The following is a 25,504-nucleotide window of genomic DNA, read 5'->3' on the forward strand; positions in this document are numbered from 1 at the left end:
TAATAAGGTAACATACGTTAAAAGAGTTGCAGTGCAATCCCTGTCGGATTTCGAAAATAAAAGAGTCTGAGGTGCTCAAGATCAATGTACATGGGCTAATGAAATGACATGTTTGGCAGCGTTTGTTACCACAAGGGGAACACCCAGGAATTGGTCGAGATAGACGGGATGAAACTAGTAAGTTACGAATGTTACGTGATCGACGGAATGTGATATTGGGGGGAGCAGGAAAAATTATATTTAAGTTTTTCGTCGCTGTGAAGTATGTTGAGATGGCGAGTGAAGACGGACCCTGCGCCACTCAGTGCTTTGTTAAAGGCGGTAACGAAGGATAAGGGGTTTTGTTGCTGCCGCGGTTCATGTGAAAGTAATTTATCCCGATCTAGAGATTTGCACGCGGAGAGAGCATTGTTTATAAGGTTGGGAGGGTAGTTTCGTTTTCTAAAATCGTTCGACATTTCTTCAGCGCATGCCTCAAAATCTTCTGGGTTAGAGCATATGCGTTTTATAGGTGTGAATTGACCAAAGGGGATGTTCCTTTTCTGAGTATTAGGATGGTAGCTGTTAAAATGAAGGTACTGGCGTTTGTCAGTGGGTTTCTTGTATAGATTCGTGACCAGCTTACCAGACTGTATAGAGACAGTCACGTCTAGAAAATTCACTGATGCGTAAGAAAGATTACACGTGGACTTGATGGCCTGATGTACTGAGTTAAAATGCTCGAAAAACGCAATTAACGATGGTTCATCACCCGACCATACGATGAAAATGTCGTCAAGAAGACTAAAGGTTTGATCGGGAAGGATGCTAATGTTTTTTTCTTCGAATTGCCCCGTGAAAAGATTCGCATAGTTGGGAGACACGCGGGAGACAACGATTTTTAGGTAATTATAGATTTGACGTTTGAGCAGCTTATGACCAAGAACGTCCGCCGGCGCAGAGATGATAGAAGTGAAAACAGCATGTCTATAGCCCTTATAGTTTTTTGATGAAAAATCTCTATCGCCTAAAAAAAAGACACCCTGTACATAAAGGCACATGGTATCGGCGACAAAACACGAAATTATATACTGGTTTTGTAGTGGCATTCGCGTGTACAGAGCATGTGTGGACCCTCAAGAGTCTTCCCTCTACTTGTAGCACCGCTGTAGTAATCGCTGTGCAAGCACGCTTTTAGTGTTGAACAATGGAGTCTTATATAAAAAAAAAGTGTCGCACTTGTATTATTAATCGAAAAATGCTTTAATAGTTGACCATGAGACAACTGATGCTCTGAAGCTGGAGCAACAAAGAAGGAACAAATACATACAAAGCCTTACATTGCCTAAGAAAGATAAAAGTCACTGAAAAGGCCTATGTCCATGTCCGATTATAATGTTCCTACATATCTGTTTAGGAGCTCCGGGAGAGTAAAAGAAAGGGCGTTCACAACCATTTGCTGAAATAACCTGCTTAAAAATACATGCCCTCAAAATAAACGCTGATAAAATAAATCGTGGATAGGCTTAGGAATGCAATGTTCCGTATGATAGTCTATGGGCGACACAGTGTTCTTTCTGGCGGAACATGCTCTTCTGATGTGTCTTAATCATGTTTGTACAGTTATCAGTTACAACTTCGGATTTCGAAATATACAGTTAAAAGTGATGAGGACCATGCGCTTCCGGGGGAGGGGGGAGGGGAGATGGCTATGGCGGTGTTGTGTACGGATTGCGCGACGGCAGTCATTCGAGCTGAATGTTACTATGCCAGCTATCTGTTACACGACAAAAAAAAATATCACCAGCAGCCAAATCAGAAAACACCCCGCCCCCCCCCCCCTAAATTAGCAACACAGGCCACAGGTCACATACAGACAACCGTGCCCGTATTCACCAGTCCCACTTAGCCACTGGTTTAGTGACGTCTGGTTTAAGTTGATCACGTGAGTACTTCGTCCGCCAATCTAACTCACCCCCGCTGGTTCGCCCGCTGGTCTAACCCGGCTACCGTGAGGCCCATGGCGGCCTCCATGGAGTTTGTGTGCACAACACATAGGCCTAATCTACGCTTCGACGGAAATTTTTCGGCGAAATACAGGTAAGTTTTGACTTATAAAGCTACTAGAAGCGTTTGTAAGGCGAATGTTGTTGCACTCCAATCAATATTTGCCCTCAACGTCTCATTTCGTTCGTCGTTCACACGACGTAAACCCGGCGGCCTAGCGATGGTCTAACTCCCATGTATTTGCATAGGACTGATTTAAACTAGGGATGGGGGTAGTTTAAAGCCGGTCTACCGCGGAGCAGCTGTGAATGAGCCTTTCGAGAAACAACCCAAAAATAGTTTTTGCTGGACGCTGTTTTCAAGTTTTCAATAGTTTTCAAGTCGAAATTGCGCAAATTAAGCAAAAAGAACGTTGTGAGGAACAGGTGAGCGAAGTAAGTGAAGTAATAAACCCGCCAGTGAGTTAAAAGTTAACGATCGGTATGAAGTGAAATTTTGAAATCCGCTCTCCTAATTTAGGACCAATATCGTCAAATTTAGTGATGTCAACATTGGCAGCTAGACACAAGTCACTTTCCGATCCAAAGCTGACAGGAAGTCGTGCACAAACAGCTGTTACTTCCAGCAACAAAAACGACGCTGATTATGCGTGGTACTTTTAATACAGCCCCTAGTGCCTCTGTTATACATCACTAACAATAGTTCGTACTGTGCTGCCGTTACTGGTTCTGATTGATACATTTAACGACTTGCTGCACACTTCAGTGATCGCCGATACTTGTGAACGAGCTTTGTGTTCCTAGATTACTGTTAAGTGTTTCCTGTTAAAAATGCATCCATCGTGTTTGTCTTCTAAACTAAACGGAGGTCACAAGAGGGAGGGGAGGTTCCATGGAGCAGTTATACCTCCATGTGCCTTACAGCTATACAGCGGAGTATGGTACATGTTACCCAGCATGTAGAGGCACAAATATCAAGCACGTAGCTCGCCTTTGAAATGCTATGAGTGACATTCCAAAATAGTAGCATTGAGAGGGTACCTGGAGTTATATGTTGGATGTCCCAGTGCATTAACAAGGTACAATATTTCAGATCCGACTCTGGAAAGGACACCATATGGAGGAAGCTCTAGATCCCCTTGGAAGCTTGATTTGCTTGCCCAGAAAGATGCAAGCCCTATAGGAAAGCACTATTGTGTTCTGTCATTATGAAAGCACTAATGTTTTTTGGAAATCACTATGAGCATGTTTGTTGGCGCAATTTTGTGCTGGTGAGATCTGGCTATGCTTATCGGCTTCAATGCAGAGTGCTGCTGTATATGTCGACTGGGAGAAATTTTGACAAAATAGCGTGTATTTAGGATATCAGACTTTGTTATTCGATAAAAGTACAGGTAGAAATATCCCGCAGAGGCATACAAGGAAATATTGTGAGCAATGTTTTGTGTCGACGAATTTGTATGGACAAATAAGAGCCTTCACGGAGCATATAAACACAACACTAGAGTGTCAAGCAGCCCATGTAGTCATGATGTCGATACCACTGTCAGGTGTGTGCAGATGCTGCATGCAAAATTGTGAGCAGGTTTCACCTTGCCGGTTCAGGAGAAAATCCACAGAGAAGTGAAGGTCTCAAAATTTTATAAGGACGCACATGTAAGTACATGTGTAGCTAAAATGTGTGCGCTACCACTTCCAGCACACCACACCAGAAGGGGAGGGCAAATATGCCAACAACCACCATTTCTGCAATGATGATGTACCGTAATAATAGAAAATATTCAAGGTGACAGCTACTTGCTTTTATGCTCACATTTATCATCTGCTAACAGTAGATGTGGCTTTGTAGACTGCCACCGCAAGAGACAAAACACAAGGAACCTGGCTGCAGACTTTATCAAAGCAACATATTTCTGGGATGCGATTACTGCCAATACAAGCCCATGACCATGATTCACACAGTGTTCCCCTTCATTGTGTGAGCAGCACTGTGTATGTCCAACACTTTGTTTCTTTTCTTCCAAATTATCTGTTATGGGCACAGCAGTGCCTGTACCTCATGCTTTTGAGTTGTTTCTTTGCATTAAATCAATAAAACTTGTTACGCATTTCCATAAGGATTATTATTATTAAGGATATCAAGTATTTGTTGTGAAGTACAGATGTTTGTCCCATGCCACATGCTATGGAAAAAAGAAATATTTACTACATTGTGCATGGAGACACAACTCCAATGCATTGATAGTGCAACAGAGCGGAATTCCATTGGGCAGTTTAGCATGAAAAGCAGAACCACTAGCTGACACTCTTACTGCACAGGAAGTACCAACACTGAAGAGTTGAAATTACTGCTGTACATTGGACATGAAGAGTGATTGAATATCGGAAATGCTATCTGTTACACATAACGAGCAAATAGAGATCATGAAAAAGGGAACTGTGATGGAAGGACATGTAGGGCGTGTCTGAGCCGGTGCAAAGAGAACCAGTAACACAATTACCAGTACTGTGAAATATATGTAGATCACAGGGACCTGTTGTTATTTGTAGTGCTGTTTTTCCACCTTGTACTGCGGCGCACAAGTACATTGATCTGTCTGAAACGCAGCTAGGCTGAGGACAGTCACCACGTGGCAGATTGACATTTGTATTGTCTGTGCTAAATCATGGGTATCATTATGATGTGACTGCAGATGTATGACAGATCATGTGATCTGAGAACCAAGGCATGCTCATTTTTTGCAAGATTTCCTTGTAAATCTCACATGCTATGCATTGTTGACAGCTGTCATGATACTGATGTCATGACATGGTGGCGACACGGATGTCAACGACACTCCAGCTTTACACTGGTGTGATCTGTGCACTTGTTGTGTAGTCTCATATGCTGTAAGGCGCAAATCTTAAGAATAGAAAAACACGCCCCTGTGTAATCAGGTCACAAGATTTATTCTATACATCTGCATTCACATCCACATTGCAACCATGCCTCTATTTATCATGAATGCCCAAATGCCTGTAATTTCGTTCTGTTGTGTCTGTCTTCAATGTGTTCTAAATAGCTGAGTTCGAGCAATAAGTATAAAATAGTAGAAATTGTAGTAATACTGCATGAACCAAACCAATGGTCACTTCTAATATACACTTCACTTCACTGTACTTTCAATTATGTTGCAACTTCGTTCTCCTTACACCAGTACAGGTACGTGCTAAGTGCCCACGGTTCTTCCTTTTTTACATGTCCTGTATATTACCTGATAGGAACAGGTACTCCCATTGCTTACTAGCTCACCTCTGCCTTGACTCACACTCCACTCCTAAATGCACAGCAGTGAATGAAGAATGAACGCAATATGGGCATACTACCGTCACAAAATTCTGATGTAATTAAGGGTGTTGTTATCAGCATCATTACAAATGATTCTAATATGTATGAATCTGTCACTCGAAAGCCCACAGGAAAGAGTGCCTATAGATGCTGTTACAATGCAAGACACTATGGCACTCATTTACATTTCGAAAGATTGAAGCTTCCTTCCTTCACATCATCACCAGGAGAATATGTGGCGCCTCAAGCATACTAGTTTTACTGCATAACTGGCACAAAATGCCTGTGACATATGTTACACCTTCTTATTTAGTTTGTTTCAGGAAAGCAGTTCTTCAATGCAAAACGTGAAGAAAACTAATTGTCGTACAGATATGTGGCTGGAGCGTGACTAACCCTGCTTAAATGCATGAAAAACATGTCATTGTAAGAGTAGAAACCATTGCTTCAGGAATATTGCGGTTGTGTATGCAGAATTTTTCCTTTCTTCTAAAGAGGAGTTTTGCACTACCTCTACCTCTGTTTCTTTTTGTAACCCTGCCCGCTCTCATTTTTTTTTGTAATGCACCCTTATGGGTACATAAAGTTCAACAAAGAGTAATGAAATAACTATATGCCCTTCCTGTGTGCCAACATAGATGTGTTTGCCCAAAATCTGTGAAACTGTTGTTGCTGTTGGGTGCTGTTAACTTGCAAACCATCCCCCCCTCCCCATACGTCACCTATTAATTTCCAGAATACACCAGCTGAAGACATCGCATGTTCATCACTGGCTATTGAAGTTAGGTGGTCAGCCATGCAAAAACATCTATGTTATTTTTCTGAATATCAAGCAATGTCCCACATTTCTGCTCCCAGACTTTGTCCTTGATGATGCAGTACACCGCGTTCACTACCCTAATATACTGTCTGGTTGTGTAGCTTTGTGCTGACACAGCTGAATGAATATGTCGGCTTTTGCAAAGTTACAACTGCCAAAGTGTCTCAAAAGATAACATAAAATGTGGAAGAAAGATATACAATCCTGTATTTCCTAAAAAATAATAGCAGCACATTGTAGATAAGATGCATCTGATTTCAAGTTTCATTCTTTTCTTTATATGAGCTTATTTGCATTGCATTCATTTGTCCATTGCAGCCTTCCACTTACTGTCCATTACATATCAATGCAGAAAGCTAGCAGACAATGATCAGTGCTGCTGTTTGCTTTGATATTCCATGGTGTTGTTTCTCAAGAAATAGCACAGTCTCTCAACACACAGCTGTGCAGTTTATAACTGCGTAACTACGCAGTGCACAAATGCATGGGGCACATGCACAAATTTTTCAGAGCTTTACCATCTGTATTTCAGGTTGTCTGCAATACAGGACAGTGTAGAAAACTGGGAACAGTCAGGGAACTATAGCATGGCTTAAAAGCTAAAAAAGAAAATTCTCAAGAACGCTGTATAGAGCTGCTGATGTAATCGTGCAATACCTTAATTTGCACAATTGGACTGTGGCAGTTCTCAGAGCAGCCTTGCCAAAGGAGAAGCAGAGCTCACACGGGCCTCTCATGTGATTTTACTGTCAAAGTTGAGCTATCTGTGTCAGATTGAAGTGGTAACTGCAACTGCATCACCATAGAAATTCGTTCTGAACAAAAAGTCTAAATTAAAAGCCTCAGCTGGCATATTATAGCATGGCATCAGCTGTGGGGAGTTTTTAGGCGTTGGTGGTGGTGATTGTTTGGCATGTAATGGTGCAATGATAATGGAAGTGAGATTGTTTACAATGCCAGTATGAAGTCAAGAGAGGAGCTTATAAAGAATGAGCGCAGAAAAAGTCCCTGACCAGGTATGTAAGCGTTTCCTCAATAATATATGACTCTGAACAAGCAAGCACAATGCAAATAGCAGCACGGATTTGCTTGTAGCTGATGTTGCAGCTGTTGTTGTATGTGTTTGCCTGTGTCCATTGTATGTTTGCTCCACCCTTGAAACACCATTATTGAGACAAATAAGACCTTCTGTACGAGATATTTGACCAATTTTAACAGCAAAGAGAAGATTGTTTGTATTTTGTGTATGTGGTATCAATAAACAACAAACTCTGAATGGCTCGGATCTATTGTAACGACACTAAAGTGTGCCCTTTTATTTTTGCAGATATGGCATCTGTGATGTCAAGTGCGCTCAATATATGACTGTAGGACAAGTGTGTACATTCCCATTCTGTTAAATTCCAGCAACTGACAGTCACAGCACAGCCAGTCTTTATTAGCTGAACAGAATAAATCACTTCAGTGCTTGATGATTTGTACAAGAATGCTATATGCAGAGATACGGAGATAAAGGAGGTCACAATTAACCATAGCACCGCACTGATAGAACGACAGGAGGTCACGAAACTGGCAACTTCCACACAACTCACAGGCAGGGGCACCCTGGGTAACATAACGAAAACAGCGCTAACACGCACACACACAGGACGCGGATGTAAACAGGACTGCACAGTTCGTTTTCAGTCGTGCGCCCGAACAAACGCAGCCAGCGAAGCGATGCTTTAACGCGTTGCAGATTTGTGACACCTTGTAAAGTACCACGTCAATTTCTTGAAAGCATAACGCTATAAAAGTTATGCGTGTGGGAGCCCGATGCAGGATATGGCCACCCTTGCACCAATGTTATTGCTGTTTACTTACAGGCAGCCTACCGTTACGATGCGCCTGCACACACGCTGCGCACATGACACAAGACTTGAAAGCGTAAAAACACGCTGCTGACATGCCCCAGCGATCGAAAGGCTGTCGTTGCAATTCACCACATATGCAGCACAACAAACGATAAACAAGCGATGGTCCATGGAGGTGCAGTTATTATACGCAACCACAATCGACGACCGAACACTGACAAAAGTACAACGATCGCCTCCACGAGAATACGTACTCCTGCCTCTTCAAAAACATGGCAAACGCGCTCTTTGTACATTGTTTTACCGGTCATATTAACAAACACAAAGGCAGGCTTAACCGCCGGCCACCCACACACCATCCCGCAACCACCTGTAGCAGCGCCAGCCAGCGGCGCCTGAACTATTCTTTATCAACCTCATAACAAACAAACAAACAAAAAGAAAGGGAGTCTTCCTCTTTGCGGCTCTTCCGTCGTCTGCTAATTTCTCCCTCCCCTCACCCATCTCGTGACAATGTGAATAATGCGCATGCGTTGTGGTCAAACGGACTTCAGAGCCGGAGAGATCACGTGATCAACTTAAACCAGACGTCACTAAACCAGTGGCTAAGTGGGACTGGTGAATACGGGCACCGGTCACATACTTCCGGTGTAGCGAAATCCTCGTTCACAGTTCTAGCCCTGGCTAGCCCCAAGCGCGATGAGAGCACTATTATCCGCGGCGGTGGGGGTGGTGGTGGTGGTGGTGATAGGGCTTGCCGTTGTCGGCCTCACGTATGTGGGCAACGTCACGACTCACGCCCTGGATTATCCGCGGCGGACTGCTGCAGCTGTCGGCTGTCCACCAATCATGGACGGTGGATTTCAAGACATTTATTTCGAAACGTTTATTCTTCAAAGTTTATTTTCAGGAGTTTATTTCGACAGCGTGGATTTTATCATGATTTATGTACACTGAGAAAAAATTCTCTGTTGTTTCAACGGAAAATTACCGGAAATCTATACCCCATACATTCCGTTGTGCAAAACGGGTGTTTCGTTAAATAAGCATTACAGTGTCTGTCGATAAACATATCCTGCTGTTATTTTGCAGAGGTTTCCGTTTTTTTAAATAACGCACGGTTGTTGAGCTGACAGGCTCACGTGTTGGCTTAATGGACGACCCGTTTTATCTCAAGAACAGAAGGCTGTTGATATAACAGGTTTGTGGGTTGTCGCGACGAGGGATAATGAAGGGACGACCACACAGGCTGACGGTTGGCATGAGAATGGTTTAATGGCGGTGGAGCGAAGCTTGGGTGCGGGTGGTGCGTGCGCACACGGCATCCCTCATCTTCCTTGGGATGCCGTGCCACTACAGCTACTTCCCCCCCCCCTTTTCGAGATGGGTGAAGCGTGAAGGATGAACAGGTGAAGGAAACGGCCGGTGTCCTAGCGTCGGCCCAGGTGACAGTTTTGGGCAGCCGGCGGTCTGGCTCAGGGGGGACGTCTGGCGGAAGGAGGGTGGGATGACAAAAGGCAGAGCTGGTTGCTTCCACGTAAGCGGGTCGATCGACACGACTACCTCGCGACCGTTGACGTCGATGACAAAGGCTTTTGCACCCCGGTGGATGACCTTGTGGGGGCCGGAATAAGGGGGCTGGAGAGAGCGCCGGATGGAGTCGGTGCGCAGGAATACGTGGGAGGAGCTGGTGAGGTCCTGGGCGACGTACGGAGAAGAGGAGGAAACAGCTCTCGTAGGTGTTGTGCGCAGCCGGGAGAGAGCAGCCTTTAAGCGTTGGGCGTAGTCTGATGGGGGTAGGGGTGATGGTTGCGAGGATGGCCGATGGTTGAAAATGTCGGCAGGAAGCCGGATGGACATGCCGTACACAAGCTGTGCTGACGAGGTCGTGCTTCACGGCAGCTCTGATTCCGAGGAGCACCAATGGCAGGTGCTCGGTCCAGTGGGAACCGTCCAAATGAGACATAAGTGCCTGCTTGAGGTGCCGGTGGAATCTTTCTACCAGGCCGTTACACGCCGCATGGTAAGCGGTCGTGCTCAAACGCTTCGTGCCGAGAAGGGTGGTGAAGGCAGTGAAAAGTCTGCTTTCAAATTGCGGGCCCCGGTCGGTGACGATTTCTTCTGGCACGCCGAATCGGGCAATCCACGTCTGAAGAAAAGTCGCTGCGACAGTTTCAGATGTGCTGTCCTGCATGGGTGCTGCCTCAGGCCATCTGGTGAATCTGTCGACGCATGTTAGAAGGTAGCGATGACGGTCACAGAGGGGCAGGGGTCCAACTATGTCAATATGGACCTTCGAGAAACGGCTTGTTGGTGGGGCGAACTGGCCAAGCGGTGAGATGGTGTGGCGGTGGCACTTGCTGATCTGGCAAGGCGTGCAGGCGCGCACCCAGCGGCGGATGTCCTGCTGTACCCCTGGCCAGACGAAACGGTCGGTAACCAACTTGATGGTGGTGCGAACTCCGGGATGGGCGAGGCAGTGGACGCTGCAAAAAATACGCGGCGGAGAGTAGAAGGGACGACAGGGCGGGGTGACGAGCCTGACGTGTCGCAGAGGATGGGGATGGCTGAACCGGGCAGGAGAATGTCAGCGAGCTTGAGGGACGCGCGCGAGGACGCGCGGAGCTGGCAGAGCTGGTCGTCCGACTTTTGTGCGGCTGCCAGGTTGTCGATGCTGAGGACGGGCTGGCCGGGTACAGCGTGGACGCGGCTGAGTGCATCGGCGGCTACGTTGGCGGAGCCCTTCACGTGGCGTGCGTCCGTGGAAAGTTCCGCGATGTACGCAAGGTGGCGAATCTCGCGGGGGGAATAATTTTGGCCGGCGGACGTGAAGGCTCCGACGAGGGGCTTATGGTCTGTCCAGATAACAAAACGCCGTCCCTCCAAAAAGTGGCGAAAGTGGCGCACGGCCGCATAAGCTGCCAGCAGTTCCTTGCCGAAAGCGCTGTAGCGGGCCTCTGTTGGAGACATCTTGCGTGAAAAGAAGCCAAGAGGTTGGGTGCAGTGATCGACTTCTTGTTGAAGAACAGCGCCCAAGGCCCGGTCGGAGGCATCGACCATCAACGAAAAAGAAGCATCGGAACGAGAGTGAGCAAGAAGTGTCGCGCGCGCGAGGGCCTTCTTGATGGCGTCCAAAGCTGCCTCGTGAGCCTCTGCCTTGGAAACTTAGCCGTGCCCTGGGGACTGCAGGAGGTCCTCCAGTGGCCGGAGTATCGCTGCGCAGGATGGCACAAAACGCCGATAAAACTTGACCAAGCCGAGGAAGCGGCGCAGCTGAGGGATTGAAGTGGGGGTCGGAAATTCTGCGATGGTCTGGATCTTCTTGGGCAGCGGCGAGATTCCGGCAGAGGATACGAGATGGCCCAAGAATTCAAGAGAGGGCTTGCCAAACTCGCACTTCTGGGTGTTGATGACAACGCCGTGGTGTTCGAGGCGGGCAAAGACTTCGCGGAGGTGGTGGAAGTGCTGCTCCCTTGTTTCGCTGACGATGAGGAGGTCATCCATGTACGCGAAAACGAAGGGGAGGTATCGCGGGGGAGGTAACGCAGTATCGAATCAATAAAACGCTGGAACGTCTGCGCAGCGTTCCTCAAGCCGAAAGGCATGCGCAGGAATTCAAAGAGCCCGAAAGGTGTCACAATGGCTGTTTTCGGAACGTCCTCTGGCGCTACGGGAATTTGGTGGTATGCCTTAGTGAGATCGATTTTGCTGAAATACTTGGCCCCGGCTAGGTTCATGGTCAAATCCTGTATATTGGGCAGCGGGTAGCGGTCCGGTTTCGTAGCGATGTTCAGGGCGCGGTAATCCCCGCATAGCCGCATCCCCGCATGGCCGCCAGTCGCAGGCCAAAATGGCAGTAGTCTCACGGCGACGCGACTGACGTTGCTGGTGGACGAGGACTCCTGCATGGCAAAAGCGATCAGCGGAGGGCATGCAGTTGGATCAGCAGGGTAGTTCGGGTCACCAATTGTGGGTTGTCGCGACGAGGGATAATGAAGGGACAACCACACAGGCTGACGGTTGGCATGAGAATGGCTTAATGGCGGTGGAGCGAAGCTTGGGTGCGGGTGGTGCGTGCGCACGCGGCATCCCTCATCTTCCTTGGGATGCCGTGCCAATACAGCTTCATCTGTTGCTTTTACAGAACGCCAGTTTTAACCCAACAACGGAACCTGTTGTTGTAACAGGTTTATCCGTTACATTTACGGAAAGCTTGTTTTGTTTGTGTAACAGTGTCATGTCAGCTCCGGCAAACAGCAACGACGACGAAGCAGTGACATCGAGTGACTGCTCGTGGAGAGGTGACGAGGAAGAGAATGGAAGAACAGACTGGCAGTTCGAGCCTGGACTTGGAACTGGGAGAATAAACCCTGAACACACTCACGTTGTCTGGTTGTAGGTCCGGGAGAGATTTAACGGCGCAGTCGACAGGATACCCAACAGGATCACCCAACCTCACGCTCCTGGCAGGACAGGTGGACGGAGTGTTCCGGCCAACCTACGTCACTACTCGGACCACTCCGAAGCAGGGGCAGCACGGCGGACCGGACATCTGGCCTACCGATCTAAGGCAACGGCAACCACCGTGGGCTGCGTGGCATCGACTGTAGCAGCAGAAATCTTGCAGGGGCGGACAGGTGGCGAGTCCAGGGACGGGTGAGAACCTCAATTGATTTTCTCCCGAAGGACCAGGTCAATGGTGAGGACGATGGGAATGGAAAGGGCAGAACAGGGTAGGGATCTCGCGCTGAAAGGGGCACATCAGACGCCATTGTCTCCTGGACATATGGAAGGGTTGACCGATTCTGAGCAGGACAGCATGCGCGGAGACCCTGTGAGGCAGAGTAGTGGTGAGATGGTAAATGCGACCGCTGATCTGGGGGCGGATCGAAGGGACTTGGAGGCCCTTAGGTTGCAGATTGAGTTGCAAAGGTTATGTCATGTATCTGTTTAGTTGGGTGCATGTTACTAGCGCCCCCTATGCCGCTTGGTTGATGTTGGCGGTCGGGCCAGACTATCCCGTGTGTGACACACATTCAAGCTGACGTATGCCAGCAAGTCCGTCGCTCGTCGTTGCACGTCTGTGTGCACATGTTTTGTTGTACTTGTAGTTCGTACGCAATACGTATAATAAACACTTCAAGATGCCCCTTCATGCTGTGACGGTTGCCGCTTTGAACTATGACATGGTGTCAGAAGTGGGGTCGACCGGTTGACAACGAGGATTGACTGTCAAGTAGGGTTGACAAGATGGCTACGTTCCTGAAGCAGGTACGCCCCTTTGAAACTACGTCGAACCCTGCTGAAGCATGGTCGGAGTGGCGCCGCGAGTACGAGACGTATGAACGTGCACTAAAATACCACAAGGAAGATGACGAAACACGGCTATCTCTTCTGCTTCATGTGGGAGGAAAAGAACTTAACAGTGTTTATCGCACGTTGGAGTTCCCAAAGGAGGAGACAACAGAGGCCGGTGGCAAAGCTCAAGAAAAGGCGAGGACGATGAAGAGCGTTTGGGACGCATTAGACAAGTACTTCAGGGCGTACAGGAATCTCACGCATGCGTCGTTCGTGTTTAATAACTTGTGTCCGAAGCCTGGACAGCCATTTGATCAATTCCTTCAGGAAGTCAAGCTGCAAGCAGAGCTTTGCGAGTTTGGGCCGGCGTACGAGCGCAATGTCAAGGACCGTCTTATTCTTGGCATAAAGGATAACGCCCTTCGAGAGCGTTTGCTACGCGATGCCGCCATTACACTACAAAGTGTCGTTCTTCAGTGCAAGAGCGCGGAACTTTCAGAGTCACTCTCAAGCAGTCACCGTCCAGGAGGGTCACGTTGATGAACTGTATATGACAGGTCAAAAGAAAGGAGCCTACAAACACTGGCGTGGAAGAGGCCTAGGCAGAGGACTAACTACGAAACCCCAGCAGGGCAATACAGAACCGTGTGGAAGGTGTGGCAGGACTCATCCCCCTCGCAACTGTCCAGCGTATGGGCAGCGTTGTGGAAAGTGTGGAAAATTGAACCACTTCGCGCAAGTCTGCAGAGCAGGACAACGTAACCCTAATCAAGTGATGGCCTGTGTTCCAAACTGTCCCAACCGTGGTCATAACAAGCATGACTCTCAACTGCACGTTCTCACGGGTGATCATATGCAAGGGACATTGGGCGACTTCGTGTCCCTTGATGTCCTGACTGTTAACAGCCTTGAAGGGTCTGCATTCTGGACAGAAGACGTCAGAGTAGAAGGCCACCTTCTCAACTTCAAGCTTGACACAGGGTCCGAGGTGAATGTGATTTCAAAAGAGATTGTCCGAGCTTGGAATCCTAGACCTCTTGTCAGAAGGTCTCAACGCCGTGTCACAACGTATTCTGGGGAGCAGCTTCCTGTGGTCGGAGAGACAGTCTTGAGCTGCACTGCTAATGGACTTACGTGCCCTGTGACGTTTCTGGTCGTCGACTTGTCGTCGTCGCCCATACTGGGTCTTCAAGCATGTCAGATGTTCAACCTTCTCAAGAGAGTTTGCGAGGTTAAAGGTGAAGTGGCTCGACATGAGAGTATCAGGGAGACACCAGAGCAAGTTGTTGAAGAATATGAAGATGTTTTTCAAGGTGTTGGACGACTGCCAGGAACTCATAAGATCATACTAAAGGAAGATGTGAAGCCGTCTATTTCACCGCCCAGGAAAGTGCCTTTGGCCTTAGAGGAGAAGCTCAAGTTGGAGCTCGAGAGAATGGAACGAGACGGTGTCATTGCAAGAGTGACAGAGCCTACTGACTGGTGCAGTCCGCTTATAATTGTGCCGAAACCTAATGGAGACATTCGTGTATGTTTGGATCCTCGGAAGTTAAACGAGGCAATCAAGAGACCTCATTACCAGATTCCAACACAGGAAAGGCAGTTTGCAAGACTTCACGGGTCTACAGTATTTACGGTCATGGATGCATCACACGCCTTTCACCACCTGCAGCTGGATGAAGGAAGTTCTCGGTTATGTACGTTTGCTACGCCCTACGGTCGTTATCGCTTCTTGGTGATGCCCTATGGGTTGAACTGTGCCCCAGAAGCGTTTCAGCAGTCTGTGGACCAACTGTTTGCTGAGCTTCCAGACGTTCACCCATATTTTGACGACATTCTGCTGGCGTCTCGGGACATGGGGGAGCATTGCCAACAGCTTCGAAAGGTTCTTGAAGTGGCAAGGAAATCAAACCTGAAGCTTAATAAGGAAAAGCTACAGCTAGCAGTGCAAAGAGTTAAGTACCTTGGCCACGTGCTGACATCGCAAGGCGTGGAGCCTGATCCACAGAAGGTGAAGGCCATTACGGACTATCCTGTGCCGACAAGTAAGCAGCAGCTGCAACGGTTCATCGGAATGGTGACGTACCTCACTAGATTTGTTCCAAAAATGTCAGAAAGTACTCGTGTGCTAAGGCAGCTGCTACGGAAAGACGTTGAGTGGGTCTGGGATGAAAATTGTCAACAATGTTTTGAACACCTCAAGCAACTTCTGGTGACTGCTCCTGTGTTGTCATACTTCGACGCGAACTGTCCGGTGACACTGTCAGTGGATGCTAGCTCTTATGGATTGGGCGCTGTACTTCTTCAAAATGACCACCCTGTAGCCTATGCGTCAGTGTCGCTGACGGAGACACAACAACGATATTCACAGATAGAAAAAGAACTTTTGGCAGTCGTGTTTGCGGCGGAGCATTTTCACTATTTCACCTATGGTAGGGTTGTTGAAGTACAGACAGACCATAAGCCCCTAGTCGGACTCTCGCAAAAGCCTTTCGACTCCATATCACCGAGATTGCAACGACTGTTACTGAGACTGCAACATTATCAAGCGCAGCTTGTTTATGTTCCTGGAAAGGATCTTGCTGTTGCTGATGCGTTGTCGCGGGCACCACTGCAGGAAGTGACTAGGGAGGCGAGTTGTGAGGTACCAGCCTCATTGTGTCTTCTTGTGCAAGCATCGTCACTTACTTTGGACGCCATCAGAGGTGCAACAGCGAAAGATGAGACGTTGCAGCAAGTTGTTAGATATTGCCAGCAGGGCTGGCCACTGTGTCGTAAGCAGGTTGAGCTTGGAGCAAAACTGTACTGGGATTGCAGAGATGAGTTGCACGTGAAGGAAGGCTTACTTTGCCGAGGAAGACGTTTGGTGATTCCCAAGAGTTGCAGGGAACATACCCTAAACAGACTTCATGAAGGTCATCGAGGTATGGTAGCATCCAAGATACGGGCACGAGAAGCCCTATACTGGCCAGGAATGTCAAGAGACATTGAGAGCAAGGTACAACAGTGTACGACATGCCAAGTAAACTACAGGAGCAACCCTCAAGAGACACTGCTTAGTGTACCCTTACCGTCACTGCCGTGGCAGAAGCTTGCCCTTGACTTTTTCTATCACCAAGGATTAACTTATCTACTCGTCATTGACTATTATTCCAAGTATGTTGAGTTGCAGGAAATGCCAAATGTGACCGCCAAGTGTGTCATAAACTTTTTGAAGTCCGTGTATGCACGCCACGGGATTCCGTCTGAGGTGATTTCCGACAATGGACCTCCCTTTAATTCTGCACTGTTCGCTTCCTTCAACAAGGAGTGGGGCATTTGTCACATAACCTCTAGCCCTCACTTTCCAAGATCCAATGGACTGGTGGAGAGAAGTGTGCAGACCATTAAGTCCACCTTGACGAAAACGTTGGATGATGAACAAGATGTTCATATTGCTCTACTTAATTATCGTGCGACACCGACAGAACACTTGCCATCTCCTTCCGAGATGTTGATGGGACGAAGAGTTAGAACATTGCTGCCAGCACTTCCGACCATGTACAAGCCAAATTACCCCTGCGAAGACCATCAGAAAGGCCTAGAGTTGAGACAGAAGCAGCAGCACCGGTATGATAGAAGTGCCCAGTTGTCTCAACTGGATGCAGGACAACCTGTGTGGGTAAGGCGAGGTACCAAGTGGATGGCTGCAGTCGTTCTACAGGTTGGACCCCAACCAAGAAGCTATCTGGTGAAGTTGTCAAGTGGTGGTGTCCGTAGAAGAAATAGATATCTTCAGTTTTTGTGTTTGAGAGTTTACTGAGAACTGGGTATAGTACGTTTTGGAGTTATTAATATTGTTGGAGTTGTTTCTTAACTTTAGCGTTAACTTTTGTTGGACTGATGTTATGTAGTATCTTAAAGCTAGAGAAAGCTTGAGGGGTTTGTTAGCAAAGAAAAAAAAAAAGGGCATGTCATGTATCTGTTTAGTTGGGTGCATGTTACTAGCGCCCCCTATGCCGCTTGGTGGATGTTGGCGGTCGGGCCAGACTATCCCGTGTGTGACACACATTCAAGCTGACGTATGCCAGCAAGTCCGTCGCTCGTCGTTGCACGTCTGTGTGCACATGTTTTGTTGTACTTGTAGTTCGTACGCAATACGTATAATAAACACTTATATAACAACAACTTGTATAACAACACACAGGTTGGCGAAAGGTAAGGGAGGGCGCTGTGATTCTCCCTTTCTTGAATGAGCGGATGCGAGCTTTCGTAGCTTCCCAGACGGCCACAGAAATCCTAACCTATGTGTAGTTGAAGACGTTAATTCTTAAAGAGTTAAGGCTAACAACGAACATGTACAAGCGTTTATTTAAGGGGGTCCTCTCCGCTCCTTGTTTGCGCGCTACCATCGAGGGATGGCAGCACCGCTGCGAAATTGTTTTCTTCATATTTTTTTTCCCTCGGCGCTGGGGGCGGAGCATCCCGCTTGCGCATGTCCCATGTGTCGCTGTCGCAGATCGCAGTGGCAGTGGCTTTGGAGGAAATTGTCTTCTGTCTCTCGCGCGGCGGTCTTTCCGAAACCTTCGCTCGGAGGGAACGTGGCAACGAGGCTGGTTTCACACAAGTTTTCATGGGCCGAGCACGAGCATATTTATGTGTATGGGACTGTTCACACAACTGCTGTTCTCAATTCCATATGTTTCAATGGGATCCGTGTTGCGTCTGTGAAGCGCACAGACGAGAAACTCTCCTGACGCCGCTATTGCGCCGAAACTTTTCTCGTTTCATTGGCGCCTTTTCGTTTTCTGCAATATGCAGTCCAAGTTTGCGGACTTTGTTTTCGTCGGCCATGACGTCGTGCATGCGTCCAGCGTGTTACATCAACCCTGGGCTCGTAACTCAAGTTTCTGCTCTGCGCATCACATTCTCATTATGATCATCATTACAGATCTCATAACCCCCCTGTGAGCCATGGGGTAGTGGTCCAATATTGTAGTGTGGAATTTCCTCAGTCATCATCATCCCGTATGTGTTGTTGTGGCTGTTTGTGGACTTGAAACTCTGGAGTTTGAACGATTCGGGAAATATTGATTTTTAGAGGGTGGAATGAAATGGTGACAGTATCAAGAGAGGGGGAATATACGCATACCGCTGCTTCAACAAAATGCAATGGCCTTGGTGGCCCTTTGAGAATCGTTCTTTCGAACACACGACCAGTAAGTGGGATCCCCTAGGCTTGTGATGTAAGGCTGTAGATAAAAAAAAAAACAATCGGTGTATAAAAAGCTATTTTTTTATGCTTCGCTTTTTTTTTTCACGCTCCTTGCTCTCTTTATGGAGGTGACGGTTTCCTCCTAGTAAGCGCGGAGCCGTCGAGAGCAAGCGGGTTGCGGCCTGACCTTGAGGTATGATTCACGTATCGTTTGCTCCTACACATAGGTGGGGAGTAACGCGTTACAAAGTAGTGCGTTACCCGTAACGCGTTACATTCGAGTAGTGAAATATGGTAACGCATTACATTTGGGAGAAAAGTAATGAGTAACGTAACGTCATTACATTTTTAATAACTAACGCGGAACGTTACTGCGTGTTCGGGAACATTGCTTTATCGTCTAAACTTGAAAGCTTGAGCGAGGAGCGTGCCTGCAGAATCCGGGAAAATCCCCGATTTTTTCTGTTCATCTTCAACAATGACAAGAATTAATGTCACATCGACACCCACAAAGAACGCAAAAGAAGGGTTATTGACCTATACCCTGGTTGAGATGTCACCTTTGTTTACCACCTCTGTTTTCCACTCCCTCTGGTGTTTTTCGGACGAATGGGGCAAAAGCGGCAGAAAAATAGCCTCTACCCTCTGAACAAGTAACAAAGTACCACGGGATTGGCTGTTTGGATTTTTACTATGTGAGATAAAAGGTCACCGTCTCTATCAACCTTGACAAGGAGCACTCACTGGTCATTAGGCGTCCTCTCAGCCCTACGGGCGAAGCTCACAGAAGAAAATTTTGAACATCAACTACTTCTGCGTTGCAATAACTCGTACGTGTAAGTTGTGTTCATGCGTGACCCTTGTTTGTGCCCAACATTGCTTGTATTGATTTGCGGAATGCACTTCTATGACTCAACCAAAAATGGTACATGTTATAAGCAAAACCTCATGAAGTAATGCAAAAGTAACGGCATTACTTATCAGAAGTAACGGCGTTACTAACACGTTACCTACTACCGCAACAGTAACGAATAACATCAAGACAAACGCGCAACGAACAAAAATGCAAAATGCAATTGCGGTTCAACAAGGCTCCAATGTCGAGAACAACCAAATTCGCAAGCACCGTTGAAGACAAGGACTATGGAGGACAGTCTCAAAGACCCGATCTGGACAGGACAATTTTTATTGAGAAAGCTAAAGACTTTGTGCGTGGCATACAGTTGACCAGCCAGGAAGCTCACAGTCTGCAGAAGTCTACACTAGAACAGAACAAGTCCGACCTATGGCACTCACAAAGAAAGATGAGGATATCATCAACCTGAATACATAGTATATGTCCCCCACATAGAAAAACATTCAAGCACTCTTCTTTAGTGAAGGTCATAATGTATCCCAAGTCGTTCCGCAGCAAAGATTGTCAGTACGTCACCGACCACGAGGAAAACGCAGCATCATCATTCCAAGCGAGATGCCCGAACGTTGAAGTGAAAAAATGTGGCCTTTTCGTCGACCCTGATATACCCTACGTATGCACCACTCCTGACAGCCTTATCAACAACGACGGAGTCCTAGAAATAAGATGCGCTGTAACAGCACAGAATTACATGACCATCGCAGAAACCGCTCGCAACCATTCCATCGGCGTAAAAATATGGAAAGACGGCAGCTTTATCTTCCAGAATCACACAAGTACTTCTATCAAATACTAGCTCAGCTAAACATTGCGAAGAGGAGCTACTGCACACTCGCAGTGTGGTCGTCGACGAACCTGCAAGTTGTAACCATCAATAGGAACCTTGCGTTCTGGCAAAAAATATTGCCTGACATTAGGAACTTTTATGTAGGATACATGATTCCTGAGCTAGTTGATCCACGATTCACGAGACACATGGAACTACGGGATAAAGCAGTGGACATGAGCGAACTGGACGAACTTTTTAAATTCTGTGGCAACTTCATCATCCTGGCAAGCTGCATAAGAATGCTATTCGCGTGCAGTGAGTGTAGATATCGTGTCTGTATACGGTCAGTCCAAACGTGCACGTATTTTGAGTACGGTATTTAAAATAATGTCTTTCAAATACCATTAGCGGTATTTTGGCACTCTACTTAATACGTTTTGTTTTGTGTATTTGTACGCTATTTAAAATGCATGTTATGGTATTTTTTACTCCATACCCTAATTACATATTTTAGATCTCCCTCTCTGACTTTCTGTGTCTCGTCTTTCTATTATCTTGCTTATTCAGTGGAAATTTCCTGAGTGCCTCGGACTTGACCCGGAAATTGGCCCTTCTTGGAAGTCTCCATTTAGCGATCTTGCCCTGTGTGTACTAATCCTTGGCCAGTGAGGGTTCAATTATGTGTGCCCTGACGCGGTGACGCCGAATTCTGACCTCGTCGAGCAGGGACCTGCTAGAAGTTGGCTTTGTTTTGGGTCACATATACTTAGTGGAGTTATGTGGTACCTCTTTGTCATCTTTTTGGCACTTATGTTTAGATGACTTCTACCACACAGAGGCGGCTAGCGTAGTGCGCGGAGTTTAGGTGAGTCATGTCACATAGCAGCAACTTGCCACATTGACCAGTGACTTTTTGCGTTCAACGATGAATAGTATCTTAATTGTATTTCAAATACCGTATGAAGTATTTTACTCTATCTTAAATACTTCGATTTTCATGTGCTTATACTCTATCTTAATTACAATCTAACGTTAGTATTTATCGTATTTTATTAAATACATTTTCGAGTATCTTGTACACGTCTGACTCAGTCTGCATGCAATGCAATCCCGGGCTATGCACAACTGTATACAGGGTGCTTCAAAAAACGTGTCATTCGTACTTTATAAAAAAACGGGGCGATGGAAAAATACGGGGCAAACGGCATTTGTGTGGCAACTGAATTTGCCATCTTGCAAAAATATTTTCATTTGATTTTAATTAAAATAAATTGAATGTCTTTAATTGAACTCCAAAATTTCCCAAGTCAACCTAACGTTTTTTTTTTTACAGAATTAGAGAGCCTGTAGCGAACTTAGTCAGATCCACCAAGAAATCCGCTCGATATTGCAAATGGAACTGCCCAAAAAAAGTCCCGAAATTGAGGCTTCAAAGTTTCGGGTATTCAACGGCGCACGAAATCAGACGCAAAGATTTGTGGAGAGGAGGACTTGCTCCTGCCCACATGAAAGATAGAAGGTCGAAAAAAAAAGCAGGGCGGGAAAAAAGAGGCGGAATCATTTTTGTTTGCCACTTATCAACGTATGGTGGAATGTCACCCGCCTTGTTATCGGCGCGTCTTGTGCTGGACGCCGGTCCGGCGATAAACTGTTCTAGCTCCATGGGGGCAGGAACATGTCCTGCCCTTGGCGCATCTTTGCGACTGATTTGGTGCGCCGTTGAATACCCGAAACTCCGAAGCTTCAACTTCGGGACTTTTTTTGGGCAGTTCCATTTGCAATATCGAGCGGATTTCTTGGTGGATCTGACTAAGTTCGCTACGGACTCTCTAATTCTGTAAAAAAACACGTTAGGTTGACTTGGGAAATTTTGGAGTTCAATTAAAGAAATTCAATTTCTTTTAATTAAAATCAAATGAAAATATTTTTACAAGGTGGCAAATTCAGTTACCACACAAATGCCGTTTACCCCGTATTTTTCCGTCGCCCCGTTTTTTTATAAAGTCCGAATGACACGTTTTTTGAAACACCCTGTATACGCTCCTGTTGGTGAGCGCACTGCGGGAGCAATCGGACTGTGCATGGCTGGCGCTTCCCTTTCATTCTTTATATATATATATATTCCTTTCAATATATCCGCCCTCCCCCCATCCCCCCATCGAAATGTTTGCAAATCACACCATGGGGATAGGGTGACGGCAGGAATATTCCCATGACTTGCCTGCGTCTGTTATTTCACGTATCATGATCGCATAATTCAACATAGGTACACGGCCGAAAATATGATGTGCTGAACCATCGGTGCAAGCACGCGAATAACTGTGGATGAAGCCGTGTGGTTGGTCTCACACAAATCCTGTAGCTAGACCCGGAAAAACTCAACGGACATCCATAACGATGAAAGATGAAAGTCACTGAAAAGGTTAGCCAGCTCTAGGACTCGAACCCACATCTTCTGGATTGTATGTATTTGTCCCTTCTATGTTGTTCCAGCCTCAGAACATCAGTTCTTTCATATCCATAACGAGCAAGGCGCAGGCAAGATCAACCGTCGTCTTATATGCCCAGTGTCAATAACTTTAGCTGGATTTTTTGTACCTCTTGTAGTCACGGTCACCCGCATACATGTTATTTGCGCTCACCTGTGTGTACGTGGTGCAACTAAGCAGAAATGAATAACACTTGTCTATGCAGATGAACAGTCCATTTGATTGCCTTTAATTTTGTCCTCTTGACAACTAGTACACATAGCTCCCACACTTAGGAATGACCCAGAGTACATAGAAGTGGCACTAAGGAACGAAGAGAAGCACATGCACGATAAAATTCCATAAACAGATGGTCTGATTTATGACGAACAGAACCTGCTGTTGTATATAAGGACAGCCGCACACGGCGTTCGAAAGGTCCTCATGAGTGGAATGCTACACCATAATAATGGTACACAATTCAAGCGTCTTTCCGACAGACTTGTTCAAAATCAAGGCACGTCTTCTCGTTCTCAAGCCACATTTCACGGCGATCCTTCCCGTAGCGGCAGCTTAGTAACATCCTGGACACCTTATCACGCACACCTCATGTTATCGTGCACTTGTGTTGGTCGCATGAGATGTCAGCACATCTTGACCATGCCAGATTCAGCTATGAATACTGTCCTTCGCTCCATATTTAGGCTGAAGCATATACTGGGTCGTGAACCAGTGTAATAAAACAAGCGCACCCCCGAAAACATCACGCAACTGACACACAGAAAGTACAAGACGTACCTTCTCTTCAACACCTATTTGTATCGTCCATTACGCCACGATTACGCCAATTTATGTCCTACTGATTGCAGCCGAGGTCGCAGTAACAGGCCATGCGTGAGGAATATCGATGCACGACGCTGACGCCGGATAGAGCAGGCAAAGTCATTCACCACGATAAGACACGCGCCGTTCTGTCCCGTCGCCAAGGCAGGTTGAAACAACAACCTCATGCAGTGCACGTAGCCGTTTGCCTTCCCTCTCGCTCTCGCACCTCCCATCTCGATGTATCCCCTCTCCCGGAGCGGAAGCCCACTGGGGGCAGCACAATGCAGCCCATGCTAGCAGACGACAAATGTCCACACATTTGTCCCGTTCATCTTGAATAATACGAAGGTTAACGTTGCAACTTAGCTTGTACTGTCATCAGGGGACACAGATGCACGTCCTGACATATTTTTCAGGCGTTTATTTCGTCGCTGAAAGATCTGAGGAAGCGATTTCTGCTGCTCCCATAGGACTCCAGTATTCGCATTCACAGAAACAAAAAATCGTCTAAATTCGCCTATTTGCTGTATTCAGATAAAAAATATGTCAGGACGTGCAGAATTTGCCCATGTATTACCAGCTCGGCGTACTGCTCCATTACTGCGGTAGTTTTCGAGATGAACTTCCCAAAGCAATGCCCATAGAGAATACATTGGGTTGATTCCGCCTTAACAGCGCTACCAAGACGGCGGACGAGTCTTGGAATTAGTTTGCAACTAGGGTAGAGACGTTGTTCAGGTACTACTTGGACAGTCGAGGCGTTCTGACGCTGGATGACCTCAGGAAAGTGATGATATCAGACAGACTGAAGGAGGAAATGTCTGAGGAAATGCAAAGGTTTGTCTTGCAGGGTGAAGTAAATCAGTGGCTACGTCCTAGGGAGCTGGTTTCAGCTGCAGAAAATTTCGAGGAGTCGTGGCAGGATTTAGTTGACGCAAGAAGACGCGGTGGGGCCACGCGAGATTATCCGAACGGCCATGCTAGGTCGAACAGGGATACCGCACGACCGCGTCGGACAGAGGACAGTGACGATCTGAGGTGGGCAAAACTCCTCACGGTCTTTGCCCTCACCTCGATTTTCCTGGACAGAGGTTTGTCCTCACCTCAACTACTTTTCGGAGAAGTTCCCTCACCTCACCTCAAAAAAAATTCAGAGAATTTTCCTCGCCTGCCCTCACCTCAAATAATTTTTCAAAAAATTTTCCTCGCCTCACCTCACCTCAAAACATTATCAGAAAAATTTCCTCACCTCACCTCAGCCTTTCCTGAAAAAATCTTTCCTCAGCTCACCTCAAAAACTTTTCAGAGAATTTCCCTCACCTCACCTCACCTCAGCCTTGCATAAAAAAATTTTCCCTCACCTCACCTCACCTCAAATTCCGTAAGGTGAGGAGGTTCAAGGCTCCCTCACCTCACTTGCAGTTAGGAGGGTGCCCCTCCCTGCTCAAGGTCGACGCTTCTCACTTTTTTAAATGACGAAAGTATGCAGCGTAAAGCAAGTATCGAGACTAAAGCATCAGGTCCTGACTCTCTGCTTCAGCGGTAGATTATGACTGTAGGTGTTTGTGGCGCAAGTGCAACAGAGGCCAGAAAGCGCCACGACTGCGGTGAGTACCTGATGAATGGCGATGATAGCTAAAATTATTTACGGATCATGTCCTACGCATTATATCATGGCCGCTCGCCATCAGCTAGTGGGATGGCCGGTACATTGTTAATTGTCTCGTTCACCGCCTTCGCATGGCATCCGATAGGTTGAGCGCTACAGTGGTGGTCGAATCGAAGCGCAGCTTTGTGAATCATAATCGTATGAGTGTCACGTCATCAGTGCACCCAATGTCGTGCCCATATTGCCCCCTACTTTTTGTGGGTTGTGCAGCCAGAGTCTAGACCCATCGTCAGGACTCAGGACCAGCCAATAACCAGCGATTATTGATAGTGAAGTGCAACGACTCGCGTCGTTCAGTTTACAACAGTCACTGAAAAAACAAATAAAGTAAAGAAGACAGCCCTAACAACTACCTTTTGCCAACTTGCCTCATATCACC

At 46.9% G+C, this 25,504-nt stretch overlaps 1 protein-coding gene and 1 long non-coding RNA gene across 2 annotated transcripts; both read left to right on the forward strand.

Moving 5' to 3' along the window:
- The first annotated feature begins 3,476 nt into the window (after positions 1–3,476).
- LOC135374416 (uncharacterized) lies at positions 3,477–3,938 on the forward strand. Its single transcript, XR_010416890.1, has 2 exons — positions 3,477–3,771; positions 3,835–3,938. It is a non-coding gene; the product is annotated as an uncharacterized LOC135374416 (long non-coding RNA).
- A 10,121-nt stretch (positions 3,939–14,059) lies between these two features.
- Positions 14,060–20,190, forward strand: LOC135374406 (uncharacterized protein K02A2.6-like). The gene is made up of 3 exons (XM_064607370.1): positions 14,060–16,945; positions 19,570–19,766; positions 19,890–20,190. Exons 1-3 carry the CDS (start codon positions 14,060–14,062, stop codon positions 20,188–20,190), a joined length of 3,384 nt encoding a protein of 1,127 aa, XP_064463440.1.
- The last annotated feature ends 5,314 nt before the right edge of the window (positions 20,191–25,504 follow it).

This window comes from Ornithodoros turicata, unplaced genomic scaffold, assembly GCF_037126465.1.
Source record: "Ornithodoros turicata isolate Travis unplaced genomic scaffold, ASM3712646v1 Chromosome56, whole genome shotgun sequence".
NCBI classification, from domain to species: Eukaryota; Metazoa; Arthropoda; class Arachnida; order Ixodida; family Argasidae; genus Ornithodoros; species Ornithodoros turicata.